General features: G+C 38.3%; 1 protein-coding gene across 1 annotated transcript in view; it reads right to left on the bottom strand.

Annotated features, from left to right (window-relative positions):
* coro7 (coronin 7) overlaps positions 1 to 26,951 on the bottom strand; it is a 173,115-nt gene that overhangs the window by 79,689 nt on the left and 66,475 nt on the right. Inside the window, exons 8-9 of the mRNA XM_067381280.1 lie at positions 17,144 to 17,227; positions 16,936 to 17,018 (exon numbers count right to left, since the gene is read on the bottom strand). Coding sequence (XP_067237381.1) covers positions 16,936 to 17,018; positions 17,144 to 17,227 — 167 coding nt within the window. The remainder of the gene's footprint in view (positions 1 to 16,935; positions 17,019 to 17,143; positions 17,228 to 26,951) is intronic.

Raw genomic sequence — 26,951 nt, 5'->3', positions numbered from 1 at the left:
GAGAAAAATCTCCACTCACACATCCTTGGGTGGGCCGTAATATCAAATCCAGTTAAATCCCAAACTCAACAAACGCATCGGCCCTCCCACGCTGCACTCCTCATAAAGAGCGTCTTATACTGAGAGCCAGGAGGAGACGTGACCTCCGACTGCCGTGACCTCAGCGAGCGGCATACGACCACTTCATAAACGGGACGTCAGCTCCATACAACAAACAGACGCTCACATCCAGTCACACAGAGCAGGCAGTAATTCAGAGAGGCGCATGTGCTTGACTTTAATTGCAGGAAGAGTCTGGACATTGACATGCTCTCTAAGTCTGATTCACACTGAGAGCTTGAATGGCAGCTCAGGAAGCACATGACCTTTATGAGATGTTGTCATTCCCATTAAGAAGCTGTTTAAACCAGCAGAGCCATCAGACCTGAGCAAAAGGATGACATTGATGGGGGGGGGAAAGCTAAAAATAATGTAAAACTATAGAAACCTTGTTTTAAAATCTATTAATATAAACAAGTTAGACTTAAAGGGATAGTTCACCCCAAAATGACAAATATCACATGTTTTACTCACCCTCAAGCCATCCTATAAGTGTATATGACTATCTTCAGACAAAGACAATCTGAGATATATTTAAAAATATCCTGGCTCTTCCAAGCTTTATAATGGTCATGACTACTTTAGGTCTTCTGAAGTCATGTGATATGTGTGAGGAACAGACTGAAATTTGGGTCCATTGCACTTCTGAAATTGCAAAATTTGAACTAACACATTGTTTTTGTTTACAGCATAAGATACAAACTAATGCAGCTTTGATGTTGATTGCATCAAACCTTGCCATTTTTATTACCTTGTCATTCCCAATCTTTTTTTAAGGAGGACTAATCAAAAACAGCATGGCCTCACTGCTAGCACACACTGAACAGTCCTCTCTTGACCATCTCCATCTCTAAACATGGCAAAAAAGCCAAAAATGGTAAATACTATCCAGTTTTAACAGGGTTTGCATGCAAGCTCAAGGCCGCGCTCCACCAGTCCACGGCACGGCCTGGCTCGTGAGTATGTGGTTCAGACCGTCTGTTCTGATCTGTAATAAGTCCGCCAAACAGAGTGAGGCAAATTAGGCCCTGTCCGGCACCGCACTACACAAATACCAGCGTCCACCTCGCAGCCTGACGCCACGGGCCGAGAGGGAGACGCCGATCCACTCCCCAGTGGAAAATGCAGATCAGCCCTAATGCCCCTCGTCTCACACGCTCACCGCTGCCCCCCGACCACAACATCTTCTAAATCCATCTCCTGAGAGAGAAAGAACCATGAGGGCTGGGGAAAGCCAGCTCCTCACCACAACATTTTTACCTCTGAAGAGATGTAATTTAAAATGAACCGCAGGAAGGTCAACACTGGAGTGGCCGCTGCCAACTCCTGCAGCCAGGTTTTTTCATTTCCCGTCCTCGCTCACATGGATAGGTGTCTGTTTATACGGGGACGCTTCCAGAAAGTTGGTTTGCAAAGTAGGGGTTGAGATACGTGTCGTGTTTGTGCATGCGTGCGCACTGTACGGCAGGGGTTTTTCTGCTTTAAAAAGAAGCCTTTCTTTTTTAAACTCTTATATTTTCCATCTTGCTCAAATTGAGGGACAGTTTTGCTCCGGTGAGCTTCTGGATAGTGTGGTTTTACCGCCTGCCAGCACACAAGAAGAGTGTTATATACAGGGAAAAGTACAAAGAGATGTACCAACACAAGACAGACATTCATGCCGAGGTAAAGGAGCAAAAACAAACGCCATTTCAGCAAAACACTTCTCACGGAAGACATAGAATAATGGAAAGATCAAGCTCTTAAAGCTCAAAGTCAGCCAGACAAAAACTTAAATAAAAGCTAACATTACTGAAGCTAAAATAAAGCACATTTTCATAGTACTAATATTTTTTTTTTTTTTTTTTTTTTTTGCTGCAAGCAGCAATTAACGGGGTTCAAGTGTTTTCAAGTGTTCCATTTTAACCATTAATAATAACAATTATGTGGCACAATTGCCAAAACTGAGAGTTCAGGACAAATTAAGTGATAAACGTTGACAAAAAAATTTAAGTGTTATAATAGTGATTTTAAAATATTATTAAATATATTTTCTAAATATGAATGCAAAAGCAAAACTTGTGAAAAGAAATGTATTAGTAGGAAGACTGACAAAATTACGATTATAATCAGCAGATGGCAACAGAGGACCACTCATTTGCTCACTTTCATTTTAAAAGTGTTGGTTTCCACTCTTCGTGCTTGAACCCCTACATATAAATATAAATAAATATTAGTTTTTTTATTTATTTTAATTTTAGTGTGTATTAGCGTTACCTGTAGATTTCATTTTCTGTACAGTCTAATCTCTAACGTTAATTTGTCATACCATACAATCCGCCATTAAAATTATAAGTTTAGTTTTTCCAGCTGCTGTGAGAAAAGGCTATAAATGATCCGCCATCCTCACATGCGATATAGCCTACTAGCTCGGACTCGTTCTTTATGTAAACAGACGTGACATAATGACGCAAAGTTGAATGGCGGAAGTTCGTATTTCCTTCGGAAACCTACCAGTACCACTCGAATTAGAACACATTATAACAAGCTTACCGTTGTGAATCAGGCTAAGGAAAGGACATTGTTTTGAACACTGGCTGGATATGTACTTGCTCAAAAATTGATTTTGGATCATTTTAACCCAAAAAAAAGTTACGGACTGCATCTTTAACTAAACTCATTATTTCCCATATATTGGTATATAGGGTACATTATAAAATGTAACCTTTACAACTCTGCATTAAACATGAAAATGCCACTAGATAGAAATGATACTAGTCTGTGCAAAGAAATTTAAAGGTGTACCAATGGTACCAGTTACAGCAGTAGTGAAGTGTGCTAGACACACACTAAGAGGTCACACACACACACACACACACACACACACACACACGCACACACACACACACACACACACACACGCACACGCACACACACACACATACACATTCACTCCAATCATCTTACTCACTGTAAGAGGGGATTTTCATCCCAGCAAAAACTGAAAGAGCAACTCTTGAAGAGTGTGACTAAGCGACTGACCATCAGACCTTTATGAGACAAAAAAAAAAAAGATATATTGAAGAATGTTGGAACCAAACAACATTACAGCTCATTGATTTGTATTGTATGGACAAAAAAAAAAAAAGGAAAATACAGAGACATTTACCTATACCTAAATTCTGAATCTAAAACCAAAAAAATCTTATTCAAGTGTTACTTACAGTAAATGTATCTTGTTTTAAGATACATTTTGTCAGTAAATTAGACAAAATACCATTACAGTTTTTTACAGACGCTAGGACACATTTCTCAATACTTAGGTCACTTTTGCAAAACTCTTCACACAGTGAGCACAACAGAAGTCTATGTGGGCTAAACTGAGGATCAATTATCATTGTCATAAAATGCATTCAATGACTACATCTCTCAAATTTCATGAGTTCTGATGTCATAATTAAGAGCCAATCATCTCTAAGAGGAGTTTTGATGTCATAATTAAGAGCCAATCATCTCTAAGAGGAGTTCTGATGTCATAATTAAGAGTCAATCATCGATAAGAGGAGTTTTGATGTCATAATTAAGATCCAATCATCGATAAGGAGTTCTGATGTCATAATTAAGAGCCAATCCTCTCTAAGAGGAGTTCTGATGTCATAATTAAGAGTCAATCATCGATAAGAGGAGTTTTGATGTCATAATTAAGAGCCAATCATCTCTAAGAGGAGTTCTGATGTCATAATTAAGAGCTAATCATCTCTAAGAGGAGTTCTGATGTCATAATTAAGAGCCAATCATCTCTAAGAGGAGTTCTGATGTCATAATTAAGAGTCAATCATCGATAAGAGGAGTTCTGATGTCATAATTAAGAGCTAATCATCTCTAAGAGGAGTTCTGATGTCATAATTAAGAGCCAATCATCTCTAAGAGGAGTTCTGATGTCATAATTAAGAGCCAATCATCTCTAAGAGGAGTTCTGATGTCATAATTAAGAGCTAATCATCTCTAAGAGGAGTTCTGATGTCATAATTAAGAGCCAATCATCTCTAAGAGGAGTTCTGATGTCATAATTAAGAGTCAATCATCGATAAGAGGAGTTCTGATGTCATAATTAAGAGCTAATCATCTCTAAGAGGAGTTCTGATGTCATAATTAAGAGCCAATCATCGATAAGAGGAGTTTTGATGTCATAATTAAGAGTCAATCATCTCTAAGAGGAGTTCTGATGTCATAAATAAGAGTCAATCATCTCTAAGAGGAGTTCTGATGTCATAATTAAGAGCCAATCATCTCTAAGAGGAGTTCTGATGTCATAATTAAGAGTCAATCATCGATAAGAGGAGTTCTGATGTCATAATTAAGAGCTAATCATCTCTAAGAGGAGTTCTGATGTCATAATTAAGAGCCAATCATCTCTAAGAGGAGTTCTGATGTCATAATTAAGAGTCAATCATCTCTAAGAGGAGTTCTGATGTCATAATTAAGAGTCAATCATCTCTAAGAGGAGTTCTGATGTCATAATTAAGAGTCAATCATCGATAAGAGGAGTTCTGATGTCATAATTAAGATCCAATCATCTCTAAGTGGAGTTCTGATGTCATAATTAAGAGCCAATCCTCTCTAAGAGGAGTTTTGATGTCATAATTAAGAGTCAATCATCTCTAAGAGGAGTTCTGATGTCATAATTAAGAGCCAATCATCTCTAAGAGGAGTTCTGATGTCATAATTAAGAGCCAATCCTCTCTAAGAGGAGTTCTGATGTCATAATTAAGAGTCAATCATCTCTAAGAGGAGTTCTGATGTCATAATTAAGAGTCAATCATCGATAAGAGTTCTGATGTCATAATTAAGATCCAATCATCTCTAAGTGGAGTTCTGATGTCATAATTAAGATCCAATCATCTCTAAGTGGAGTTCTGATGTCATAATTAAGAGCCAATCATCTCTAAGAGGAGTTCTGATGTCATAATTAAGATCCAATCATCTCTAAGTGGAGTTCTGATGTCATAACCATGAGATGATCATCTATAGAAAGTGTTCAGAGGTCTTAATCTAGATCGACCTGAGTGAAATACAAATGAAAACACACGCACACACACACACACACACACACACACACACACACACACACACACACACACACACACACACACACACACACACACACACACTCTCTCTTGACAGCATGACAGTGGGTAATAAAACAGAGGAGTAAAAACTATAATCATGCTCCACTGTGTTACACTGTGATTTGTGTTAGTCTGAGTAGATCATTGTACGCATGTATATTCCCATACATTTATTTTGCAGCACAAGTCATGTTGATGAATCTGTCTTCCAACATTATCAACACATGGCTGCTCAAATTTAAACCAGCCACATAAAATCACATCAAAACTTACAAAATTTTTAAGTCAAAATGCAAAACAGATTAAACATGAAGCTATTTACACACATAATAGTGCTCCTGATGATAAGATAAAGACCTCAACCACAAATATAACCAGCACAAACCAGCTAACTAACAGACTTTTCTGAAAGCTAACATCATGCTGAAGCCCTTCAATCGCAATTTTAGCTCAACGAACAAAACAGAAAGGAAATCTCTTCATGAATGGGCCGCTGCTGTTCTTTTAAAGTGCCTCTCCACCTTTTCTTTTCAATCTCTGGCTCCCACAATGAGGAAATTCTTTCATTTCCCACCCACGTCCCACTTGGATGAAGTTGGGAATCTCATTAAAGTCTCAACTTCTTCCGCTCACCCTCAACAGCAAGCAGGTGAATGACTTACGGCCATTACGCTGTCATAATATCTTCACGAGGAGCTGACAGACGAGGACTAGTCCACCCGTCCATACTAACCCACCACATGGATGTATTGCTCCATCTGAACTTCATGCCATCTGCAATCAGCCAAGGAAAATTTCTTAAAGACAAGCACAGTGTTTTGCTTACATCTAATGACCAGGGAAAATAGAGCATGATGGGCAGGTGTGTCCACAAATGCCCAGGCTAAACGTCCATCAAAACGCTAAAGTAATTGAGCGGCTGTTCTACTGACACTAATACGTTCCTGTTATTCTACGGACAAATAAACCCTGTCACATCACAGCGTCACACGTTTCAGCCTCTTGTCAGGAGCTAAACACAACTTGTTTGCTAGTAAACATCTGCTGAATGACATCCAGTGAATGCCGGTAACAGCTAAGAGCACATGAATCAGAAAGACACAGAAAGAAGAAAAATAAAATGAGGAAAGCTGGAAAACTAAAGCCACTGCAGCTCCAAAACAGGCAGCTGCATGTGATTGTGTTTGACATTACAGAGACAAATAACAGATGAAAATGAAAAGGTAGCTGGACACTTTTATGGCATCAGGTTTGGCGATCTATTGGAGAGCAAATCCACAAATCATTACTGTGGTTCTCCATTGGTGCGTCATGAACCCAAAATTGGTTGCTGCAAATAATAAAATGCAACCTTGTCACATTATATATAAAAAAATGTGTGATTAATTATTATTTTATTTTTTTTATTTATTGTCAGCTCTAAAATGATCAGGACATTTTTTTTTGTTCTTTCGCAAATGACAAAAAAAAATTTGGTCTACGTGTCCTAACGTAAAACCAGCTGAGATCGGCTGAACAAGAATAAACAGTAAAAGACTGCTTTACTTTCAGCTCTGGAATAGTTTGAAATGCTAATTTACATTCAAATCATTTCAACTGTTTCAGTTATCTTGCTTCAGTTTTCCATGTTGCAAACTTTCCAAATTTGATTACATTTACTCAGGCCTATATTCATAGAATGCCTGTTAAAGTGGCACTCGGTGTTGGCAGCAGTTATTGGCCACTGTAGTCCAGGCAGCACAGGAAACCATGCACTAATGTGAAACACACGCTTGCTCTGTGTCCGCAGCTACAATCCATTCAAAACCAACCCAAAGACAATTTGGAAAAAGACATATAAAAGGAGAGAGGGATATGTAGGGGATGGTAAAAATACTTGATCCACTTATACCATGATATATCTCAACATTAGATACCATCACTGTACCAGAGTACTTGAAATATACAGAATAAAACCACAATATTAACATTTCCATATATTTATTTATATATATATATATATATATATATATATATATATATATATATATATATATATATATATATATATATATATATATATATATATATATATAAAACAATAATATAATGATGATGTTAATGATAATATATTAGATTATGGTAATATATAATGATGATGATAAAAATAATCAGTCCCTCCAGGATTTCGCGATTCTGCGATCGCTGAATTTATCGCAAAATCAAGCAAACTCCACAATATTCGGAGGAGCTTGCATTTTTTCCTTAAAGGAACACTCCACTTTTTTTTTTAAAATAGGCTAATTTTCCAACTCCCCTAGAGTTAAACAGTTGAGTTTTACCGTTTTCTAATCCATTCAGCCGATCTCCGGGTCTGGCGGTACCACTTTTAGCATAGCTTAGCATAGTTCATTGAATCTGATTAGACCGTTAGCATCTCGCTCAAAAATGACCAAAGAGACTCTGAAAACTAAAACTGACGGAAAATGAAAAGTTGGAAGAATTTTCTAGGCAAATATGGCTAGGAACTATACTCTATATCATTGCGCCTGCTACACCCATGGAACGGCAGCAAAGTTCCTTGATTATTACGCCGGAATGAGAGTATAGTTCCTAGTAATAACGGCCTAGAAAATCGCAACTTTTAATTTTCCGTCTGCCTTAGTACACGATGTTCAGTTGTGTTCAACACATGGCCATTAAAGGCTGTATATGAGGCAACAGGGAGATGCTCTTATACTCTTATACATTTACATTGTTAGACTCTTCAAACGCCCTACTACAAATGAGAAAACGAATACTGTAATCAGTTTAACAGATGGCCAAAACACAGATGGAACGATACAAAACAATTCCCACCCAACTACTAACAACAAACCAGCATCAGGACAGTTTAAAAAGCCACATAAGAATAACAACAGCTCAGCAGATGGAAGGAGGACAAAATTCCTAATTAAAACCACATTTGCAGAAAAAAAGGTAGAAAAGGGAGTGTTTTTCTTCTCCTTTTACTTTTTGTTATTCTTTTTCAAAGGCACAGAAAGGGACTTATTCCACAGACACTTTGAAAATACCTGCGGGACGGATACAAAGACGCCGGGGATTTATGGGGGATTTTAACCGCCAGCTGTCAAATATTTCCACATCCATCTTTCAGAAAGGCCCGAGAGATCTTTATTAGTCCTCGGCATGCGCCGTTTAATTGGAATCCCATTGCGTTTCAGTTTGAATGTGGATGGAGGTCATCAGGTAAAAAAAAAGCTCAGATGAGGGGGAAAACAAGTGAGTTTTTGACAGTTTATGCAAGCTCTGGAGAAAAGATGGAACCATGGTACTGTACTGTACCACAATTGGCAGCCTAATTTTTTTCCACTTCAGCCCCATAAACCTTTTCAGACCATCTCTGCAACAAAAAAATGGCTTTCCATCACCCCCAATTGCTGTCAAAGTCTTTACTTCTCCAAACTAAAAGCCTCAAAATGACTAACAGATTCTGTTGACCCACCAACCGGCCTCCAAATCGTGGCCGCTTCACCTCAACACCTGGGATCTGAATCCCGACGTGACCTCCATGACCAGATCCGAGCACGACCGCAGTACCCGAAAACTCATCCGCTTGCCCGCCCGCTCTGGCTCGATCTATGTAAAGTAGCTCAGAAGAAAATGATCTGACAGCAGAAAAGAGCACCGAGGGAGGAAAATGAAACTACTGTATAGTCGGCCCAACACACGCCAAACGTAAACACAACGTTCCCCCTCTTTTTGGAGTGCTGGTACTCCGAGTACAGCTGCCGGTAATCCAGGCATTGCAGCTTCATCTGGGTTTAATTTGGGAAGCGGGAAGGAGGGGGGCATCTACGCAGCAGAGCGTTTATTAGTGAGGCCCTTCAATCCCGCTGATTAAAGTCAGTTTGGATCGATTACAGCAGATGCCTGGACGTGCCGTGGCCGGAGCCGGAGCAGAACGAATGGGCAAGTAAAATAAACAGACCCCACCCAAACCCCTGAGACCCTATTAAACACACTGAAAACTCAACACAAAAGACCTGTGGAGATCCAGGAGTTGGTTCGCTTTCAACAACTGCAACACGTCCTCAGCTGAGAAGACGCTACAGGCTTCAGGTCCTCTGGAGGCCTGTATTAAATAAAAAGCTCAAACATCTCAAATGAGTCACAGTTGGACACTGATTCATGCGATTGCATGTTGAGAGTATAAATGGATGCATATATTTGAGGATATTTGCAGCAACTGTGGACAATTAGCTAGCTAGCGAAACTCAAGCCTCCTGCTGAGTTTATAGGTTTTGAGCTACATCCGTAGCAGACCTTAATTTCAGACCACCGTTACCCATAGCAAGACAAACTATAAATAACAAAAAGCCAAGTAAACTCCAAATCCTTATCAATTGTCTGTCTGGGTGTCATTGTCTGCCACAAGTTTGTGCCCCAGAGGAAGCAAGTCTCCAGAGAGCCCAACTGGGATCGTGAACTACGCTGCCAATGTTTACTCAAAAAGCTGTACTCAACAAAACTTATCACAAAAGACCTGTGGAGTTTCAGGAGTTGGTGTTCTTCTTCGCTTTCAATATGTCCTCAAATGAGAAGAAGGTACAGGCTTCCAGTCCTCTGGAGGCCTGTATTAAACAAAAAGCTCAAACATCTCAAATTCTTCATAGCTGGACACTGATTCATGCAATTGCATGTTAAGAGTATGAATGGATGCATATATTTGTGGACATTTGCAGCAACTGTGGACAATTAGCTAGCTAGCAAAACATAAGCATCCTGCTAAGTTGATTGTTTTTGAGCTACATCCGTAGCAGACCTTCATTTCAGACCACCATTACTCATAGCAAGACCAACTTGCTATGGAACAAAACTCCATATCCTCATCAATTGCTTGTCTGTGTGTGATTGCCCACCACAAGTCTGTGCCCTAGAGGAAGTAACACCGTGTGTCCACCAAAGCATTTTTAACCAGCTGAAAATGCTAGGTGCTCTGCTGAAAACGCAAGTGTTACTAGTATCTCATTTCACAGCTAGTTTGTTTCTGTATTGTTTCTATATATAAATGTTGATTCAATGTAAACTGTTTGCTTGTTGTTGTCGTCATCTGTTGACATTGTACAAGCAGAATGTGGTGGTTGGTCGGTGTTGTATTTGTCCTGCCCCTCTTCCAATGTGATTGGACAGCTGGGTACAAAGTGACAGTGATGAGTGCAGCGTTTTACTCAAAGTTGAAATTTTTCAACTCTCTGTGACCGGTAAAAAAGCAGAGCGCTTCAGCATGAACTAGAAGCTCAGCACCTCGTTACACTCCTGGCATTTTAAAAATGCCATGCTCCCATTGGAAACAATTGGAAAAATACACTAGCCTCAGAAAAAACGCTTTGGAGGACATGCGGCCTAAGTCTCCAGAGAGCCCAACTGGGATTGTGAACTACGCTACTACTCAAAAAGCTATACTCAACAAAACTCATCGTGGAGATACAGGAGTTGGTGTTCTCGTTTTCTTTCAACGTCCTCAATTGAGAAGAAGCTACAGGTCTCCGGTCTTCTGGAGGCCTGTATTAAATCAAGAGCTTGGTGAGGAACTCTTAAACATCTCAAATGCCTCCCAGTTGGACACTGATACATGCAATTGTGTGTAACGAGTAAGCATGGATTCACAAACTTGTGAATATTTCCAACAACTGTGGAAGGTTAAATAGAAAAACTCAAGCCTCCTGCTGAGTCAACCCTCTACATTGCGACAAAATCAGTCACCAAATTTTACGAGAGATAAAATTATATGATTTCAGTTGCCTGTAATTGAATTAAGAGGCAAAAAATAAGTTTAGTGCAGATATAATTTCATCGCCTGCTGAGCTTTACACACTGTCACTTGGCTGAGAGCGCCCTCTGTTGCTTTCTCTCAAACACAATGCAAACTCAACGGAGAGCACATGAGGGGCTCGTTGACAGAACTGTCACACTCCCAGTGCAGTCACAGTGCTGCATCGTCATGAAAGTTTATCATTTGCACTTGTTTTTAAGACATGCCCATTTAAACAATCAAGCGCAAGAAGACACAAAAGATAACTCGTACGTGCAGTGTGAGAAGTTTGTGCGCAAACTGCACGAGAAGCACGCACCCAGAAAGCCGAGTCTGACAGCATGCGAATACTGAATGGAGTTCTCTTTTACGACTTGCCTTTGTGCGGACAATTTCACACAAAGTTATGCCAAAATGCATGTCTTGGCGGGTATCCTCGTAAACATAGTCGGTAATGTCTTAAGTGAATGACAGTTGAGAATTTAAACGAGTGTGTAACAGTATATTGGATCAGTGCATTAGTGTTAAAGTGACAATAGCCTAATATTCCTGCTGCTGGCTGTGTTTTTAATGCATAAATTACATATAGATTTATCTTTATTAAAGTTACAAAAATGATTCAGTCAAGAGCACTGAGTGATTTTTTGCAGTGAGTCTGTTGTGAAGACAATGCAGTGCTATTTTACATTTGATTACTTTATTCAATTTCTGTACCTAATCTATATCTAACTACTGTTAGATCTACCTGAAAAAGCTGAAAAGCACTGTTTAATTGGCATCTTTTCTATTGCTTGTAATTTGATTATTTGGCCTTATTGACTGTTTACTTGACTTTAATACTGTTTAAAAAATGTTGTATATTAAATTTATGTAGAATTTTTTAAGAATTTATTTTAGAATTTTTTTTCTTACATCCCATGTAAAAAGTCTGGTGAGTAAAATAAATTAAAAAAAATTACTAGCCCATGGTGACTAGAGCTTCAGTGTTTCTGTAGAGGGTTGTGAGCTTATGGTTTTTGAGCTACAACCATACCAGAACATCTTTTCAGACCTCAGTTCCCCATAGCAAGACCAACTAAGAACAAAAAGCCACAAAACACCATCTCGATGATCAACTGCCTGACCGGACGTGAAGGTATGCCCTGAGTTCATGTCCTAGAGGAAGAAAGTCTCCAGAGAGCCCAACACTGCAAATGTTTACTCAAAAAGCTGGTTGCAATTGAGTGAAATTGTAAAGTTTGCTGATTGCACCCGGGCCAGAAGGTCCAATTAAAGTCATCATAATTATGTTTATGAGTTGGGGGTGTGGACGGGGGTGGGGTGTAGAGTGCAACAACCTCCAATTGAGATTAAAATCAGTTCAATATGGAAAACAAGCATGATGACTGTTATCTTCCATTCCAATTAAACCACCCATCCATTAACCCACAACAAGTCCAACTACTTCAGTGTGTGTGTGTGTGTGTGTGTGTGTGTGTAAACATTTAACAGATTAAAAACCTCAAAAATACCATGGCACCCTGTCCAAAAAAAATGCATTTTTAGTGTTCAATTTTGTGATCCAGGACTTATTTTGACTGTTTACGCAAACTCCAATTTATCCGGTTCCAAACTATTGCAGAATTACAAACATTACATACTTAATCAGCCTACTTTCCATCCGTTTCCGAGAAACAGCTCATAACAAAAGATCAAGCGTGCCACAATGTTTGGCTGCAAAGTAAATCACAACACGAAACAGACATGAACCATAAAATCGTTAATAAACAAAGCAAACTAAAGGGTAATTCCTCTTAAGGACTAAGAGCCACAGGAGGGCTGTTACATGTAGCCATTTTCATTTCATTTATGAACATAAAGAGATTTAGCAGCACGATCCTGCCTCAACTGACTCATTATAGCATTACATTATTACTAAAAATCCCAGTCCAATTGCTTTATCAACAAGCAGATACAGTTATCAAACAGGATTGTCAAAGCTAGTATATGGATCATCATTCCAGTGAAACTCTAGCAACTTTATGAAGGACGTTTTCTGCCATACATGCTCTGAATAAAACATAACAGCACAGCACTGCGATTATGCCTCAGTAGCAATAAGGTGATTATCTGGCTGGTATTCCAGCGGTAATGCGGTGAGACATCAGTTCGTGTCGTGGCCGGTGCCAGAGACTAAGATTACGATCTGAACGGAAGAAGTAGAGTGTCCTAGCATTATCTCTGCTGGCTCTTTACGCTACACATTTTTAGATACCAGACAAGCTGATTCCTGTTTTTTGCTAGCGAGGGGAAGTGGTGATTGCATTTTCTCCCCAATTTACTTCTTGATTCCAGTTTGTCCTGGATCGCAACCAGTCGAGCAATTAAGCGCAGAAAAACTCGGCTCTGAGCCGCCGGTCCTAAAGAATAAAACTCGGGAAATAAAGAGTAACAGTGTTGACGCAGGATCAGCTTTCACTCTATCCGCTCTGATATGAACAGAAAAGGACAGATTGCTAAACAGCAGGCAAGTTTTTAGATAGACACTGAAAGAGTACAGCTGAAAGACGATGGACGAGAGGGAAAAGGCAAACAGGGAAAGACATTTGGAAAGGTGAAAATAAGGCTCTCGCTCACATCTGGTGGCCGTGTGTATGAGATTTTAAAGACAACTGACCATTCATTATAATCAACATCATTTGGAGTCAATTCAGCCGACCATAAGTGGATGATAAGTGTCTCTGAAATAGTCTTATATATACATCAAAAAAGTTATGAGACGTGCAAATTCTCACTTTCGAAAATGGGCCAAGAAATTAAACAAAGGGATGTTGGAACTACTTTGAAACTTCAGCCTCACAAGCAATAAGCTACTGCACATTTAAAGTCAATCTGCCATTTTCAATGTGTAGTGAATGTGCAGCAACACATTGTAATTGATGATTCCATGAAAAACCTTTAACATCCATGCATATTTCAATTCCACAAAAGGTTCTTTATAGTGGAAAAGGGTTCTTAAGATTGTTAAAATGTTCTTCACACACTAAAAAATGTTCTTTTGGCATCACTTTGAAAACCACATATGTATGTATATGTTAGTAATATTTTATTTTGACAGGTATTTTATTTAGACTGAAATAATGTAAATTGTTGCAATCTAGTTTTTTAGGCCCAAAGTTGCCTATTCTGTAGTGCAAACACAGAACAGATTTAAGCATCCATTTTGGTGAAAAAAGGGTCACTGAAACATTTATTTTTAGGTCTATGCAGGTGATGACATGAGACAAATGTAAGAATGTCGGACAGCTTGACACCAGATGATCTGGCTCTCCTCTTTCAACCAATAATACAACAATGGCAAATATTTCATCCCGCCTCTAACCAGTCAAGAAATGAATCACAGCCGCTTTGAGATGGGCGGCAGCTCAGTTGTGTCACATTTTCCAGTTCAATTCAATGGCAACATAATCTGGCTGTAGAAACAGGCTTCTGTTATCCTGTGAAATATTCATGGATCCTATAATCTCCTACAATGGCACATACTTATATGTGGTTTCTTTATGAGGGGGATTTTGTCGCCACACAGAGGGGCTGTTATTCGTCTGACCGGATAAAATAAGGAGATGTGGGTGTTTAAGAACTCTCACAAAGCATTGCTCTTAAAGAATAACCTCTGTGTCTTAGTGCATGGAAAATCACCTCTCCACTAGCTCCATGCACACCTCTACGGCTGAGCGGAGCGCCGGACCGCAGCGCACACTGACCTGCTGTCCGGAAGACAGGAACCACAGCGCTGCCACAACAGACCGGTGTAAACCGCGCTTTTCATTGGGCAGCCCCTGCAGGCTCCTTCTGCAAACACGGTGCTGAAGCACACGAACGCTGCCCGCCTGTCTTTCCTGATTGGACCTCGGCCATCAGATTCACAGCGTACAGCCACACTTCAAAAATAAACTCAAGCTCTGAGATGACACAGAATCTAGCGTGCAACAGAGAAAGCCTTCTGTTTTGAGAACCAGCTCTTTCAATGACCGCATTCACACGCACAAGAACATTCCTAAATCAATTATATACATTGTACTTAATTATATTACTTCTTAACTATATATTTGGTAGGGGTGTGACGAGATTAAAATATGACAAATTTCACGTTGAGGTGAAAAGCTGTTTCGCGATATTGCCATGACTGAGTGTGAGGGTGAAATTAGGATAGAATATGCCACCGCTACATTTACATCACGCCTCCACTGTTGTTTTACCTTTTATGGAAATAAAAAACAAAAAAACATTTGATTCAGTTTGATAATGGTCTCTTGAATCCCATCCAGCTCATCCAGCACGAGCTGCAGATTCGCACACAGTGCAGCAGGAATCAGAGTTCACTGATCATGTGAAGAGAGTAAGGCGAAATGACTGACAAGACCATGGCAGAGGATTTGTTTCACCACAGAGCCTAAAAGCATCTGACAAATGTCTTATCTTGTAGAATGCGCACTCATACTATTCACAGAGTATCGCAAAAGTGTAACTAAAACGTGAGTTCTAAGGTCTGAAGAGACTCATATCAAGTCAAGTCAAGTCACCTTTATTTATATAGCGCTTTTTACAATGCAGATTGTGTCAAAGCAGCTTTACATTGATAACTGGTATATCATTTTGGCTGCACAGCAGCTCTTAAACAATAGTGTCAATGCAGGCAGATCAAAGCACTGTTGAATAAATGTCAAGAATACTGTTGAATATCAAATGTCAAGTGTCCCCAACTAAGCAAGCCAAAGGCGACAGCGGCAAGGAACCCAAAAAATCATACAGGAAAGTAGCCAGTTAGTTGAGTTTTTGGCAAAACCTTTTACAGTGCTTGAGTACTGTTGCCTTTTACTGCATATGATAGTTCATACTCAGAATATAGATCTAAAATGACATTCATTACAAGATGATTAGTTAAAAAATTTCAAATACACCCGCAGACTCTTTTTCTAGTCATGTAATTCATCATTGAGGATTTCTTAAAAATATTGTGTAAAAATCTTGTTTCGTTCTTGTGAACATAATCTTGTGTCTCGTGACATGAGCTAAGTCTCATCACACCCCTAATATTTGGTCATATAATGATTGTAAATTCATCATGCACTGCAGTTATAAAGTTTGGGGTTTGTAAGATTGCCTCTTCTGCTCACCAAGGTTGCATTTGATTAAAAGAGTAAAATGATAATATTGTGAAATATTATTACAATTTTAAATAACCATTTTCTACTTTAATATATGTTAAAATGTAATGTATTCCTGTGATCAAAGCTGAATTTTCAGTCTTCAGTGTCACATGATCCTTCAGAAATCATTCTAATATGATGATTTGCTGCTCATGAAATATTTCTTATTGTCATTATCAATGTTGAAAACAGTTGTGCTGCTTCAGATTTTTGTGCAAACCATGATACTTTTCAGGATTCTTTGATGAATAAAAAAAGTTCAAAAGAACAGCATTTATTAACATTATAATTGTCTTTACTGTCATTTTTTAGCAATTTATGTGCCCTTGCTGAATAAAAGTATACATTTTTTTTCAAAATAATAATCCCAAACTGACCCCAAACTTATAAATTGCACTGTTAATATTAAATATTAAAATATTATTATAATAATATTTGTCATTTATCATTAGTATTAATGCATTGATTAAATTACTAACAATGCATTGTAAGAAATGGCAAAAGCATCTCCTGTATTTAACAGAAATGTTACAATAGCTGCGGAGCATATAAACCTTTCGCAGAATAAACTTGAATAAACTATATACATGTAAAAGTGCTGACGGATACTCTTAAAGACAAGGCTTTTGTTCTGTCCAACACATGCATTTATACACCTGCAGACTGCACATCTGTGCCCACAAGAACCACAAAAAAGCAGTTAAAATCTCGCCACACTAACTTTGACTTTTTTGCTTCGACTTACGCATTGGAGGTGGCCAAAGACAGCGAGCTGAGGGAGGAGGTCAACTTTCTGCTGTCCCAGAGTCTCACTTCCTGTTGCCTCACCTGCAAACACATTATACACTATTATTAACACTTTAGACAAAAAAACATACAATCAATTAATACATCTATATCAAACGTACATAACTTTCTTTTTAAAAATGTAACATTTAAGTATGTAAAATTACCTGGTTGAAGCCAGTAGTGAGCAAGTTGTCATTTTTGACCCAGAGTACACGAGAGTCTCTATTAGCCTGATGACCCTGGACACACTGTAGAGACAAAGACAGACGCATATGAGACAAAAACACATATTTTTTGACTCACATTCATAAAATAAGCCAGATGCTTTAAGCCCGAATCCACAATTAGCAATTAACATTTGCTAAACTTCAGATGCAAGTACAAAAAATAAAGCAAAATGCTTTAAGACATTACATAGAGATGAACAGAGCAGAGATTTGGATAGACTCGGGGTTGAGATGAATGGAGAGTGTTGAAAGCAAATCCCCAACAGTGGTCTGTAGTGAATCCCGATGACTGAATGATTGATACCTAAAAAAAAACTCCTCTTCCTGTCCTTTAAAGATGTCATTGTGTGATAGCGGACAGATCAGGGCTTGTCTTTGATGTCAATGACATCTGCCCTCTGACAGACGGATAAATCACTCGGACATCATAACGATGCTTTTAAAACAACGCTGCCATAATCACTAGCGGCAAAACAACACCGTTTAAATGCTGGGAAAAGATGTCTAACTGCGTTTGATACAGAGTTTCCTAAAGATAATGTGTATTTCTGCACAACTAAGACATTAACTTTGAACAGTCAAAAGCCAAGGGACCAGCTTAGACCAGCTTGATTTTTTGTGCTGGTTTGTTCTGGTCTAGACGGTGGATCGACACAGTTATAATGTTTACCAGCATCATTCTTTCTGGGATAAACTTAGGTCAAGTTGTAGAAACCATTCACATGTTCACTTAACTCAAAATTGTAAGTTGGAAATATACATGCATGAATGAATGAAGGCATGAATGAATGAAGGCGTGAATTAATATATAAAAGGCATGAATGTATATATGAATGAAAGAAAGAAAGAATGAATATATGAATGAAATACATATATATAGAGAGAAAATATGTACACAAGAAAATATGTACACATACGACACATGTCAAGCCTGCATATCTGTGAACTTATTGTGCAAACAGCAATGTTTCAGAATGTGTCAGGAGCACGCTGGGAACTAACGGAGTCCTAAAGAACATAAATGTTTTCCAGGAACAAAGATAAAAAACAGAGAACAAAGAGACACAAAAATCACATCCATTTGCCATCCTGCTGTTTGATGCTTCATCTCAGTCACCATCAGCTGGTGATTCATCATCTCAGACAGGCAGTCGTGAACCTGATGGACCCAGAACAAACAACTCATGTGGACATGTGCAAATATGCATAGATGCAAGAGCTGCTGTGACCAAAACCAAAGATCAGAGTCAGTGTGCCACAGTCTAGTTCTCACATCACCACTCAAACCAGTCGATGTTTTGTACAGGTGTCTGTAAACATCTGAAGCGCTTCCAATACTCATTTTCATCAGAACAGATACATGATACCAGCTGCTCTTTCTCGCTCTCTCATCTCTCTGACAGCGAGTCGACACACAAACCCGCCTCCCCTCACTCATTTGTTTCACTTGCTCTGGATGAATATTGTCGGTGTTGAATTTCAGTGTGGGATTGAGTGTATTGTGCATAATTTTACTCAATTTGCAGATAGTGTGTGAACATAAAACTGCCTCTCAGTACTAAATTGAGTTGTTTTTCACTGCTTATTGTACTTAAAGGTGCCCTAGAATCAGAATTTTAATTTACCTCGGCATAGTTGAATAACAAGAGTTCAGTACATGGAAAAGACATACATTGAGTTTCAAACTCCATTGCTTCCTCCTTCTTATGTAAATCTCATTTGTTTAAAAGACCTCCGAAGAACAGGCGAATCTCAACATAACACCGACTGTTACGTAACTGTCGGGATCATTAATATGTATGACCCCAATATTTGCATATGCCAGCCCATGTTCAAGGCATTACACAAGAGCAGCTAGTCTAAATGTTTGGATCTGCACAGCAGAATCATCAGACTAGGTGCGCAAGCAAGGAAAATAGTGAAAAATGGCAGATGGAGCAATAATAACTGACATGATCCATGATTACATGATATTTTTAGTGATATTTGTAAATTGTCTTTCTAAATGTTTCGTTAGCATGTTGCTAATGTACTGTTAAATGTGGTTAACCAGAGCCGTCGCTATTTTCATTTTTAAACACTTGCAGTCTGTATAATGCATAAACACAACTTCATTATTTATAAACTCTCCAACAGTGTATCATTAGCCCGTTAGCCACAGAGCATATAGCCTCAAACTCATTCAAAATCAAATAAACATCCAAATAAATACTATACTCACAGGAATTGATGCATGCAGCATGAATGACGAACATCTTGTAAAGATCCATTTGAGGGTTATATTAGCTATGTGAACTTTGTTTATGCACTGTATAACTGCACTTATAGTCGAGAGCTCGGGAGGACAAGGAGCGAGAGATTTAAAGGGGCCGCAGCCTGAATCGGTGCATAGTTAATGATGCCTCAAAATAGGCAGTTAAAAAAATTTATTAAAAAAAAATCTATGGGGTATTTTGAGCTGAAACTTCACAGACACATTCAGACACAACTTAGACTAACATTACATATTTTGAAAAGACGTTCTACGGCACCTTTAAACAGTCAAATACACACAAAATAATGTCAAATGGTGACTATTCACTTAATCAGTCAGTTCTATTTTAAGTGAACATAAACATTTGAGAAAGAAAACGCATGTGTAACAGTATAATGGATCCGTGTGTCAGGTCTTAAAGTGACAGCAGCCTAATATACCTGCTGCCGAATTATGATTGAGTGGCTAGTAACTTTGGAAAACCCCTAGCCTTGGGTGGGTGGGTGGATGGATGGATGGATTTCAGAATGGATGGATACTGGAACAAGCATTTTATTACATCATAGATTTAAAAAAAATAAAAAAAATTCCAAACCTCCGCCGTATGCTTGTTACAATAACAAGGCTTCAAGAGTAGAAAAGTAGAGAATTATTTTCTATGGTAAGACTTGATCTTGACTTGTATTTGTCCATTGAATATATCATTTATTACCTTATATATCACTACACTTTAACTATATACGATTTTTCCTCAATGAAACACCTTACAAACACACTGTAGGAGAAAAACAACCTGATAAAGTCAGACATGATCAGTGACTGATGTCTTCGAAAACATTAAACCATTGTTTTTGAAGATGGAGTATTGATCGGATAGGTTGAAGAGTGACTAGAGTGAGTTTGGGTGTGGAGGTGAACGTCTGAGCCTGGATGCAAGCAGTTCTTGATTTCATCAGAATGGAATCTTATCTTCATTCTCACAAGTTCAGAAGGAGTCACGCCACACACATTCACACACTAATAACATTGAAGTCCTCTAGCTTCGGTCATTCTGACCTGAATCGCCAACGCCAACTCTGGACAAAAGACTCAGTAATGTTACACTTTAAAAGACAGGATCCATTTCACTGCTTGGCTTAAACCAACATTTGATTGATGTTAGTTCATATAATATTTGGCTCTAATCTGATGTAATGTGCATCACCCACTACATAGGAAACAACTTAAGAAGAGAAGGCTCAAAAAATCCCAAAACATTTAATAATGAGTACTTGATTTTACTTCCAAAACTTTACACAAACAGAACAACATTTGCAATGCATGAAGGCTGCTCATCGAAGATAACATTCAATATAATCTAATTGGCAAATTATACAACTCCAAAAGAGGTTTGCTTCTGCAATTTAGGCCAGAATGCTTATGTAGCCCAATTCATTCTCAAGCAGACTCAGGTGTGGTTCAGAAAAGTGCTCACGCCAACTAAACTATCGAAGCACTGACGTCAAATGGACTCTGGTCATCACCAATAGCTCTAGTGTGAAACGCCCTGAGTCCCTCTTTGGTGTATCTGGATGTGGTCTGGAGTTCAGGCAACCAGCGCTGAGGCATCTATCAACTGTACACACGCCCAGCACATAAAACCACTCTCACAGAGCGCTCATGCACGGACATCTCTGAATATATATCCCTCAGGGGGGACGTAGCTCTCGGGCCATATTGTGCTCTATCGGACCTCATCTGGAAGGTATGGAAGTCTTTGGTTCACACCCAGGAAGAAATATGTTTGCTGGAAGAGGACCAAAAATCTTCAACCTCGGGGTAGAGGATGTGCAGGAAAAGAATCCCAGAACATGGGGCAGATTTGTAATCACTCACAATGAACAATTGATAGTTGGAGTTTTTTTAATTGCTTGATACACAAGATGAACTTTGAACATTGTTTAACTTGCTATGCAATGTGAGAATTGGGGACGCACAATATTTGCAGTATCTTATCAGTTTTTCAGACAATATAGGAAATAATTTAATTTATTGTGCTGGTCAATATTGGATATTTAATTATGCATGATTGCCATCATCTAACGCTCAGTTAAAGTTCATCATTAAAAACACCAATTAAATAATGCCGTTAAATGTAATCTTTAGCAAATCTCATTAGAATTATTTTCATATTATGGCAGATAAATATTTAAAAAATAATAGGTTGATAACAATAACCTGGCCGATATTAAAATAAAACTGTTTTCCTATTTTGTGTAAATAAACAAAAAATAAAATGCTTAAAACAAAAGTCTCTTATTAAATGCTACATGTGAATGTAGGCATCACGTTATAATATACAAGTGTGGAAAAATGAATAATCATTTTGCAAAAGATTACATTTCAATTATTACGGTATGTACAAATGTACAAATTTTGAAAATGAGCATGCGCAATTAAAAACATTCAGAAAGAATACTATATAATAGGGCTGTGAATTTAACACATTAATTCGATTAATAAATTACGGAAAAAATATTGTGTTAAAATTTTTAACAGATTTAACGCACTTGCCCCGCCCCCAGACCTATATAGGTCATCTGACATTTCATAGCGTCATACAGCGCTATTGTGCCTGTGTGACACATCGCCCCCCACATGAATAAAAAATCTGCACATAATTGTTAATTTAATAAACTTAGTAACCTAGCTTTCTTGATAGCCTTCAGTAAATTAACTTATATAAGAAAATTGTTCATAAAACATCAGTTGACCAAATGTTTACTACAATTTCATATTTCCATATTGATAAAAAAATAAAAAATCTAATCAAAATATAGCTCACCCAAAAATGAAAATTCAGTCATCATTTACTCAACCTCATGGTCCAAAAGTTTGTATAATAAATTCTGTCAAATCAAATCAAATATTTCTTTCCGAATCGACTTCTTGAAATGTCTATTTGATGCTTTACACAATAATGACTTTAAATTATCTTAAATTTAAATTTGCGATTCATTAATTTATCGCCACATCATGTAAATAATTATATTAAAAATTTCAATTGCTTCCCAGCCCTACTATATTGTTTATGAATATTTGTATTTAATTGTGCATGCTTATGTGACAATTGTCACAAAAAATACACAAATTTTTTTACTGTGTGCATACACAAAGTTCAGTCATAAAACTCTTCCAAGCAGCTGATTGGTTCTCTTACAGATGAGTGATTCTACCAATTTGTTCCATCTACATAACCCATTTATTTTTGTCCCGAACCAGCTCAACTCAAAGCGTGCCATTGGATTTTTCCAAGCCCTCCACCTTCCCCAGCACCACCTGTCTAGATCTGCTAGGGAGTTCTCCCTACTTTCATTGCAGAAGCTTGCATTCTATTCACCGTATTTATATGCATGTTTCAGCAGTAGCCTTTACTCATGCAGCATATATATATATATATATATATATATATATATATATATATATATATATATATACACTATATATACACACAGTCAAACCAAAATTTATTCAGATGTCTTGAACATTATTCATTATTAAAGTTTATTCACTATAATTTAAAAAAAATGTATTAAATATGACAAGATCTCAGAGTTAAACTGTGTCAGAAAGAACACTTAAGCAAAACATGTTCAGGTCAAAGTGTCTGAATAATTTTTGGTCCCAAATTTTTTTATCAGGTTTACTGGTAGAATTGTTGGGTATAATATGTCACGGTTTACTTTATTTTGCTATCCTCACTGCACCCACTAGTAAAAAAAAAATATAAAAAATGATATCTAGTGTCTGAATAATTTTTGTTTTGACTGTATAAATTTTTATTCTGTACATTATAATGTTGTGATGTCTAAATTCTCTTAATATCTGCTATTTTTCAGTTATCAGACGGACTTTTAAAATCACTACATCCCTACTGAGAATATGAGTATGAACCCCAAAGAGAGACAAATCAAAGGTGGAAGAAAGTGAGAAGGACCAACAGATGAAGACAGCAGACGAGGCAGGAGTCCCTAGTCTGTGATTTGAGTCTGTTGTCTGCAGATAGATGGCTGAGAACACACACATCCATCAGTCTCTGTGAACTCTCAACCCTTCTTTCTCCGTTACCCCTCCTTTCCCTTTTGTCCTTTTCGTCCTCCCTCTGTGAACTCGCCTTGGCCAGGCCTCCGTACGACCTGCAACAATGTGTTCGCAACGCTTTGAACAAACACTGGCAACACTCGTCCTGAAAGAAACTGCTGGCTCTGAGTTTCACTGCAGCGCTCAGGAAAAATGAGAATAAACTCAGCTGAGGATTGTATATTGAGCTGACTCACGCTCCACGGCTTCAAATGCATCGTCTTCCTGCCAAATATAATGGCTGAGCAACAAATGAACCCATGATTGGAAATAAAAACACACAGAGGTGACCGATAACGTCAGATCATTTTCCATTTATCATCGGGTATGTTTATCATTCAGAGGTAAATTCAGTTGCTCATCAAGTTTCTGTTATAAGTGAGATGCTGTTCAAAGAGCCGTTCAAACAAACTTTTTTTGTGACCACAGATCACTTCTAACATATTCCATGCCAAAAATCATTAGGTAAAGATCATGTTTCATGAAGATATTTCGTGAATTTCCTACCGTAAATATATCAAAAATGTATTTTTGTGAGTGGATATGCGTTGCTAAGGACTTCATCTGGACAAGTTTAAAGGCGATTTTCCTCAATATTTTCATTTTTTTGCACTCTCAGATTCCAGATTTTCAAATCAGCCAAATATTGTCCTATCCTAACACACCATACATCAATGGAAAGATTATAAAAAAAAAAAAAAAAAGAACCTTATGACTGGTTTTGTGGTCCAGGGTATATATATATATATATATATATATTATATATATATTATATATATATATATATATATATATATATATATATATATATATATATATATATATATATATATATAATATGTAATTAACGCCGGATTAGGCTGCTTCAAGCATGAATACTTAATAGTATTGTGGTACTTTAGAGACAAAACCTTGTAAAATTGTAATAGTTGTTACCACAAGCACATGTGTTTATCTTGTGGTATAAAGTAAATAATTGATACCAGCCTGTTGCATTAGTCTAAATGAATGCTCATACAAGGTGTATAATGGCTTTTAGATCGATATCTGTATATAAAACGGCACATAAAAGGTGACATCACAGTCTTACAGACTTCTCCTGATCTGAATACTGTAAAATGCAAGAGTAAGAATGTACCTGCTAAGAATATTAACATAAATGCAACAGTAAGATGGTAAGCAGATGAAGATCTTGGATGATGATGTCATCAGCGCTAGTCGGGAGTGTTTCTGCAGCTGCAGTCAGGAAGAGAAAGAGCTATTTATTATCCAGTTTGGCTTTATGCACCAAATAAACAGTGGTTGATATGAAGGGTGTGAGGCCTGCGCCATATGCCCCTTCAGCTGGAGACCTCGAGCATGTGTGGTAAACTATCATCTCCTTCACATGTGCTTTACAGAGATGCTGTCAATAACGGCACATGGATCAATCAATCATGATGCTATATATGCAGTCACTTCTGCAAAGATGTTTATTTTCTGTTTAAGTTCCTGAGTTCTTACCAAAATTACTTGCAAGACTTGCAAGACTACTTGCTTCAACTCCTCTGGGAAGGCTTTACACAAGGTTTAGGAGTGTGTTTATGGGAATTTTTGAGAAGCGTGGTTCGTCACTCCAGAGAACACGTCTCCACTGCTCTAGAGTCCAGTGGCGGAATGTTTTACACCACTGTATCCAACGCTTTGCATTGCACTTGATGATGTAAGGCTTGGATGCAGCTGCTAGGCCATGGAAACCCATTCCATGAAGCTCTCTACACACTGTTATTGAGCTAATCTGAAGGCCACATGAAGTTTGGAGGTCTGTAGCTATTGACGCTGCAGAATGTTGCCAACTTCCTCGGCACTGTGTGCCTCAGCATGCGCCGACCCCGGTCTGTGATTTTACGTGGCCTACCACTTCGTGGCTGAGTAGCTGTTGTTCCCAATTGCTTCCACTTTATGATACCACTAACAGTTGACCATGGAATATTTAGTAGTGAGGAAATTTCAAGAATGGACATATTGAACAGGTGGCAACTTATCAAGGTACCACGCTTGAATTCACTGAGCTCCTGAGAGTGACCCATTCCTTCACAAATGTTTGTAGAAGCAATTTGCATGCCTAGGTGCTTTATCTTATACACCTGTGGCCATGGAAGTGATTGGAACACTTGAATTCAATGATTTGGAGGTTGTCCCAATACTTTTGGCAATATAGTGTATATCTGAAATAGACTTGATTTTGTTCAAAAGAATATAAGACGAAAGCATTCGTCAAAGGTAAATGTTACCAGTTTAAAAACCTTTAATATTGAGTTAATATATATAATACACCTAGTAAAGATTATCCCATTTCTTCAGGAATTTAAATCTTACTAATTTTTTACAACGCAATGTTGCCACAATGTTGACTGTTCCAAGATGGCGGACGTGTCTGTGTGTCTAATGTGGTCGAATGTGGTATCTACATATTCATATCTATGTCCTAAATCTACAACTGGGACATGCAAGAGTTTCTTGGACGTCACAGATGTGAACAAAGGCTACAAAAGGCTGTAAGTTCATTTCAAAAGTGCCATTTGAGACAGATCCATTGTGTTAGTGGCAATTCCCAAAGTTTATACTTGTATAAACAGTTTACGGCTAAGTATACAAATCAAGTACTATAAAATAAAGATGCTACAAAATGGTAAACAGTGCTCAATACTACTTAAACACCATAGCAAATTACTGGGTTGATTCTAGAACAACAAACTAACAAATTTGACCCTTTCTGGTCTCGGTCTCGACTCCGACTCGATCCTCTCTGGTCTCGGTCCCGACTCGGACTTGACCCTCTCTGGTCTCGACTGGGACTTGACCCACTCTGGCCTCAGTCTCGATTTGGACTCTACCCTTTCTGGTCTCGGTCTCAACTCAGACTCGACCTCGATTTGGACTCTACCCTTTCTGGTCTCGGTCTCAACTCAGACTCGACCCTCTCTGGTCTCAGTCTTGATTTGGACTCTACCCTTTCTGGTCTCGGTCTCAACTCAGACTCGACCTCGATTTGGACTCTACCTTTTCTGGTCTCGGTCTCGACTCGGACTCGACCCTTTATGGTCTCAGTCCCGAATCGGACTCGACCCTTTATGGTCTCAGTCCCGACTAGGACTCGACCCTCTCTGGTCTCTGTCCCGACTCGGACTCAACCCTTTCTGGTCTCGGTCTGGACTCGGACTTGACCCTCTCTGGTCTTGACTCGGACTTGACCCTCTCTGTCCTTGGTCTCGATTGGGACTCTACCCTTTCTGGTCTCGGTCTCATCTCAGACTCAAATGAGCTGTCTCGACTACAACACTGGCAGGAACGACAATAACGTAGACCTCTAGAAACATTCAAACATGAACA

Source organism: Chanodichthys erythropterus, chromosome 3 (assembly GCF_024489055.1).
Source record: "Chanodichthys erythropterus isolate Z2021 chromosome 3, ASM2448905v1, whole genome shotgun sequence".
Lineage (NCBI taxonomy): Eukaryota > Metazoa > Chordata > Actinopteri > Cypriniformes > Xenocyprididae > Chanodichthys > Chanodichthys erythropterus.
This window is presented reverse-complemented; position numbering and strand designations above follow the sequence as displayed.